Source organism: Montipora foliosa, chromosome 6 (assembly GCF_036669935.1).
Source record: "Montipora foliosa isolate CH-2021 chromosome 6, ASM3666993v2, whole genome shotgun sequence".
In the NCBI taxonomy this organism is placed as follows: Eukaryota; Metazoa; Cnidaria; class Anthozoa; order Scleractinia; family Acroporidae; genus Montipora; species Montipora foliosa.
The window spans coordinates 58,148,666-58,156,083 of NC_090874.1; the positions used below are offsets into that span (position 1 = coordinate 58,148,666).

General features: G+C 40.2%; 1 protein-coding gene across 1 annotated transcript in view; it reads right to left on the reverse strand.

The window, feature by feature from the left end:
• Positions 1-6,284: 6,284 nt before the first annotated feature.
• The window catches only part of LOC138007915 (uncharacterized), a 23,113-nt gene continuing 21,979 nt past the window's right edge, over positions 6,285-7,418 (reverse strand). Inside the window, exon 14 of the mRNA XM_068855040.1 lies at positions 6,285-6,940. Within this exon, the coding sequence (XP_068711141.1) occupies positions 6,743-6,940 (198 nt within the window). The 3' untranslated portion in view covers positions 6,285-6,742. The remainder of the gene's footprint in view (positions 6,941-7,418) is intronic.

The window sequence follows — 7,418 nt, forward strand, 5'->3', positions numbered from 1 at the left end:
CAGTTCCAGATGTTTACACTATTTTCCGGCCTGCGAAACATTTCGACGAATATCTGAAGTTTGGGGAAACGCAGAGGCCTAAAACTTGGACAAGTGTCTTATTTCTTTATCTTCTATAAGATAACAATTTCTTAGCGTTTTGCACTGGATAGTTTTTGATTTATTTTTTTTATTGCGTGACAGTGAAAACGATCTATATTCAAGGTTCAAAATTAATGTTGTTTTCATGTCGTAAATATTTTATTCTCGATCGACCGTCCGGGAAACTTCCTTCTGCTCTTTCTGAAAACTGTGTATCAATATTTATTTGCTTTTTCATCAATATTTGTTTTGCATAAAGCACGCTAACAGAATCTGTACCTTGCTGAGTTCGCATTTGTTAGCGTTAATAGTATTTTCGGTCATATGTTTCTGTTTTTTATGAGGGGTTTATTGTTTTGGTCTCCCATCCCAACACTAACCCCGCGAAACAGGGCTTGACTTCAGTGAAGTTTAGTATTACAAAGTTTTCGGATGCTCATAGGGCACACTTGTGGTGAAAAGAAGTTGTGAGGGAACTTGAAAATTATCAACATGTCAGCCCAGAAGCCAATGTTTCTCGCTTCTCTTTTATTTGTTATTCTTCAGAGACTGGAATGCTGTATTTCAATACCACACAATTCAGTGCCTTCTGATTTTCTGTAGCACGTACCACAGGCAAGCCAGTGTATGCTTCACAGAAGCATCTAGTTTTGTCTAGTGGGTGTTTTTTTTTTTGTCTGATAACAAAATGCACCATAAATAAATTTGTGTCTGGGTTTCCACCCATGTTGACTTACATTAACCTTTTAAGATACCATTGTCCCTGAAATTCTTTGATTGAAAAAAGAAGACCATGATGACTCAACACACAATAACATTATTTTTTCAGGTCATGAACATGTTAGCTGTTTGCCAAGTGATGTCTCGTGAATGGCAGCAAGTTGTTGCTTTCTCTTAACCTGGTGTTGATAAAGATCTCACTGTTTTAAGCACATATATAATGTTGTGTAAAAACAAACTATGCTCTAAGGTTCTCTCCAGATATGATAGAAAAGCAAAAAGCAAAGTCATCAGTATAAGCTTCACTTCCATTGCTAGGCCAGCCTATTCAGGCCACATCCAAAAACAAGGTCTGCTCTTGGTTTTAATTAACACTTCAAAGGAGGGAAAGAAAAGCTGTGCATGAGCTCAAGCTCACTTTTCAAAGAGTGAACCAGCAGATGGTTTTCACAGTGATGTCATCAAATTCTAAAATCAAAACGACAAGGTGTTTTGAATTTTCTTTCGGAGGTTGAAGATAACCTAGAAATAAGTCTTTTTTCAAGTTTCAAGTTCCATGACATCTTTCATTTCAAAAATACAGCATTTATTTTTGATTTTCCGAATTGTCACCTTGCGTGCCAGATAGCATGATACAAAGTTATTTGGTTGAAAAAAATGCCTATGCCTATGAATCTCAGCAGTCTGAGTGTTTCAAGTACATTAGGAGATGTGTTCATATACACATGTATTTTATCTCTTGAGCGAAAAGTAAGCACTTTCATCACTAAATGAATTCCAGATGTTCGTGTGGATTTCTGGCTGCCATGTAGGTGCACAAAGGTGGTAATTGCTGTTTCTTTGCTCAGGGAGAGACACCAGCATGGTCAGACCATGATGTCAGAAGTATGAAAACCTGGGAATTGCATTATTATAAGGCTAAGGGTAGACTACCTGCCTACCTTGCTGTTTGCTGTGTTAATTCAATGTTCATACATCACTTGAGGGTAATTTTCAGAAAAACAATATTGTTGTGAATGGAACGTATAGTCCAAGTCATAACCCTCAGACTCTCTCTTTCCGAAATACCGCACTATACAACAAGGTTTATTTATACCACTCATGAAAGAGGAGAAGAGAACAAAAATTATTACAACTTATGTAGAGTATAAGGCCACCTAGAAAATAAGTAAAAAGCTAATCTAGCTAGGAGGCATAGTAATTATAGTCAAGTTACAATTAAAATGGAGGCACAACTATAAAAGCAAAATTACAACAACTGTAAAACAACAACAAAATAATTTTTTATGCATGTTTTAGTGGTTGGTGACTACTTTTTCATCATTTGGAAAATGAGTAAAACAAGTTGTTTTAAATCTAGATATTTCATCAATATCTATGTAATAAATAGAACAGTACATGGCCACTTGGGATACGAATTTTATCTTCTCTTGCTGAAAGTATAGCTCACTTGTGAGAGATACTTTCAGCACTCTAAGATAAAATTTGTATCCCCGTGCGGCCATGAAATATCCTCTATAATATATAACATCAAGAAAACTCACAATATTCAAGTCTTTAAAAATAGGAGATGTAACTGCCTTCTTCTGTAAACCAGTTATTGGGTGTAAAGTGGTTTCATAAGACTAGTATTACCCCAGATAGTTGCATCATATAAATTATTAAGGAAGGGTAAACAAGAGAATGATAAAGATATTTCAGAATAGACGGCGAAAAAAAAAGGACGCAGTTTTGCTAGGATCCCAATGCCTCTGGAAATTTTTTTGCTTAGCTGGTGAACATGCTCTTTGAAATTAAGATCGGAGTCTACTGTAGAACAATTCCAAGGTATTTGATATGATAATTCTGCTTGATAGACTTTTGGTTTTCCACAAACCCCAATGTCCCCACCCCCCGTTATGGTACCATATCAAACACCAATTATTGCTGAAAAATATTTGGTCATTTTTGTGACATAAAAAGTTACCATGGCAATAGGAAAGCCCGGCAATAACATCCCATATTTTGGCTTCAGCTGCTCATATCTCCAAAACAAACTTGGTGACCCCCATTTTTTAATTTCTGAAATGTAATCAGCATGCCAGATTGAAACTTTCAGTTATGTTTAAAAACAATTCTGTATTCAGAGCCACCTTAAATGATTGCAGGCACTCTTGGCCTTTTGATCACTTTTGTGCAATAAAAAATTGGGGTCACTGAATTCGTTTTTCAGATAATTATGAGCAACTAAAGCCAAATATTGGGTTTTTTTGGCAAGGCTTTCCTGTTGATGTTACGTGAGCAATGTACAAAGGCAATGCCCATGAACTCAAGGAATTGGAAAGAGCCTATAATTTTGGATGCTACCACAGGGGCAATGAGCGACATGAAAACCGGAGTAATGTGCTAAAACTCTCAAGACACAGCACTTTTGAGGGTTCTGCGATAAAAAAATCGTCTAAGATGTGAATTACATGTTGAAGGCCGTGATTGTGCTTAAGAATCCATTCGATACTACCGAACAGTTGGTTGAAAAGAAAAGGCAAACTACGCAAACCAAAGGGCAGATACATATCCACAAAATAACGGGACTGCCAGTAAAGACCCAGCAAGTTCCAATCATCGGGTGGACCGGTATCAAACGGAAGGCAGACTTGAGGTCGGTCTTAGCCATGAAGGCCTCCTTACCAAGAGACTGGATTATACTAATGGTGTCGTCCACCCGAACGAAAGACAAAAGAATTGATCCTTGGGTATGTGATTGTTAATGCTATCTCCCTGGGGGTATGAAAGATAGTAAATAGCCCGCCAGTCAGGGGAGTGCTTCTTGGGAACTATCCCTACCGGTTGACAATGTAAGGCAGGGAGAGGCCCTGAAGAGTAAAAACGTTTACTTCCTTGTTCAATTTGAGGGTAACCACCTCTGGATGCTGAACAGCACAGATCAGGTTGGGGGAAACCCAGGGGAAGCGGGGGCCTATGTGCGCACCTTCCCTGGGCATACTTAGCAGAATAGATACAAAAGTTTGGTTCGGATGATTACCTAATTCTATCTCTAACTTATCAATGCTAATAGGTCTAGAAACCCGCCGCTTGTGTAAACTCCTGAACTCGTCCACTTTATTTTTTGCTGCGTTCACTAGCGGAGGAACACCGAGAGGGGCTGGAGCTATTGGAAGGTTGCCGTGGGCAGGATGTGGCAGCATGGTTGCTGGCAAAACAGTGGTGGCAGACGTGTGGTTAGTTCTTACAAATACCACACCCTTCCCTTAAACTTGGTTACGGCCCCACTTATGATTTGCTGGTATTTGATTAACTTGAGTGCTCTTCGAGGGTAGGCAGCGACTAGGACCAGTATGAATGCCAGATAGGCGTTCAACCATTTCTGGAAAGAGTCGATGGTGGGTCTCCGGTTCCTGACCATAGTAACAGGGGAACCCATGGGGCCTAGGGTCGAATCGTCCAACCTTAGCTGAAGTTCGGGAGTCTGGGTCTCATTAAGCGATTCGGGTAACAACAACGCAAGGTCTACGTACTGTCTCACAGCATAAGATTCTGTCCTCCACATTACGGTCAACTGGCCAGGACAGACCCAAAGGAGAGGCCATTCTGGGAGTACGAGGGCGCGTAGGACCGCTTGCGGTGAAGATTCCGTCGTTCAGGCGTACGGAAGGCTTCAAAAGCATTGGAAACCATCTCCGCAATGATCTCCTCGATGGCAGTGCGTTGGGCTGGACTTAAGGGAGTTTATCCTTCGGGATTTTCCACAGGCATTGCTGGATGGTCGAACACCTCGCCGATAGAAGAGGACGAGTCTTCGTTTGACTGGACACTGTCCTCTATGTCTCGCTCGTGGACAGGGTGCGGACGTGTTTGTGGCCCTTTGGACCTGATTGTCGGAGGTTGCTCGCGTGCGAACGGTGTTCTAGTGGTTGCCTTCTTGACCCTACACCCTTGAGCCTGTAAACGAAGCTGCATTACTTCGCTCGAGAATTTTAAGAGGTCCTCCTTTTTGGCTGTGGAACAACTGAGGTTTAGAGCAGGACGAGAACGAACCATGATGAAAAACAGCTAGTTGGTTTACTATAGAAGACAAACTGCTAAGTGAACCTTGGACACCTAACTGAGGCTTTTATAGCTTGACTCTGTCTATTAAAGTAGCCAGTTGTACAGGTTCTACTATGTAGCAGGTAGGCATTACACGTGCTCTTTAACAGTTATGAATGAGGCCTTAACAGATTTGGCCAATGCAGGTGTATGTTATAATCTGAGATCTAGGAACAAAGCCTTTATGTCCTCCTCTTATTTACAAAAAGACCATTGATTTTATGACCGTGAACGACCGACTACAAAGAACACGAAGATAACTAACCCGACATGAATAGCCCCTTTTAGTGCGGTCATGTTCCATTAACCGTATTTTACTGATGGGGCAGTAAAATCTCATGTTCTTTTGCAAGGCTTTCCTGTTGCCATGGTAACTTACATCACAAAAATGACTACCGGCACATCTTGTTCACCAATAATTGATGTTTCACATGGCACCATAACATTGCTGCTACGATCCCTCTAAGGTCTCTTCAAAGTGTTGAAACTGGTTTGAGCCACCTTAATGGGGACCTAGTTTTTCAGTGAGTGATTAACCCATTGACTCCCAGGGGTTCCCCACTGATGAGTAAAAACGTCTCGCGTTAGAGTAAAATACTAAGGCTGGCCGTTTTAGGCCGGTTTAGGCCGGTTTGGACGTCAAAGGGTTAATGACAAAAGCATTTCCCAACAATTAACTTTGCACTTTGCTCACGCTTTGTTAAATACCTGTACCCAATGACAGGACTTTGCTTGCCACGTTGGAAAAGATGACATGTCCTCCAGGATATTTTACCCAGATGACAATATCAACCATTATTATCAATATACATGGCCAAATAGAAAATTGGCCTCTTCAAAACACACGCTCAGCGGGCCGCGAAAGACTGACAGTGGGCTGCTAATGCATTATCAGCCCTACAGCTGATTGGTTCTTGCTTCAACTTTGTGATATGCCTATTATTTATAGACGATTTTACGCATTTTTTCGGTAATTTTAAATAAGTTCACTGGACTGAGTTGATTCTTTAATAGCTTGTTCAATCAACACTTGCATGATGATTTGAAGTGACTTTCAATTCGTTATTCACTTAGCTTGTATTATTAAAACTCGCATTCTTGATATCATTTGGCCTTGTTTATTGATAATAATGATAATAACATGACTTTTTTCGGGAATATTGTTTATTTGCGCCTGCGTAAAGTCATTTGCGGCCCGAGCGCTTTGGGCCGCAAATGACACTACGCAGGCACAAATAAACAATATTCCTGAAAAAAGTCATGTTATTCCCTTATTCAGGTTATATATTTTACAAATGCCTTCCTTCGTTTTGCAATTTACAGCAATTAAATTAAAGACACCTCCTAGGTGAATGATTATTTTAGGCTTCTTAACACTATACACCACCTGAGAGGAATGATATTAATCATAATTATTATTATTTTTAAATATTAAATTTACATACAAAACCTGTTCCACTAAAATTTACACCTAAGGCAAGTATATCTTAGAAAATAATATTTATAAATTTATAACTTGCATCACATGAAAATTTGTATAAAATTAATTATTGTAAATAAAATCTTTTGGGGGTATTTTATAAAACCAGGGTCTCTGATGGCTGTTTGGCATTCCCCTGCAATGCCACACTATCTCTCCAAGAGCTTTTCAGAAGAGCAAGCAAAAGAGCTCTTGCAGGGGGCATGTTCCCCTTAATTTACCAAGATTGTACCCCAAAACTACCAGTGATAAACTACTGGCAATGGTAGTAGAACTATTCAATCACAATGTACATTCCAATGATTTGCGACTCCTGATCCCTCATTTATCATGGCCTGATATGACCTCGTAAACATGGCACGCTGGCTGTGGCTTCTACGCTATTGGTGGATACCTGTCAGATGAGCTCCTTGTACCCTGGGCTGTGGATCCATAAGAGGATCCCATACTTGTCAGGGACTTGGGATGAGAACTGAAAGGTGGCAGTAAAGGTCGACCAACAGCACCAATGTCATCATGCAAATGTTTGTAATGGAAGCTGTCAGTCCTTGGACGGAACTGAGAAGTGAAGTTCTGCAGGAAAGAAAGAACATTTGTACAAAAACAGCAAAGGGCACCTTTCTTAACCTACTGACTCCTGACCCCCCCCCCCCCTCCCCCCTCCTTTGACGAGTATAACCATCTAGCATCAGGCAGAGTAAAATCTATCAAGTCTCGCCCCAGGGGTCAATGGGTTGAATTAGTGTGCATGAATGTTTTTATGAACACACGTGTCAAGAGTAAGATTCTCCAGGGGTACCAAACATGAGTAAGTAATAAATTAATTCATTCTCAATAATTCATTATTCATTGTCTTCATCTGGAAAAATGCTATGTTTAAAGGGGCTGTATTGTGACAGTGAAGTTGTTTTTTTTTCTAGTTTTAATGAGGTTAAACGAAGTTTAACCAAGTAAACAACTAGGAGCGACTGCAGCCAGTTGGTCAGTGGTTTTAGTATACTTGCGCATGCGTGGAATACCTCGTGCTTTGGGCTGTATCGCTTATTTATCA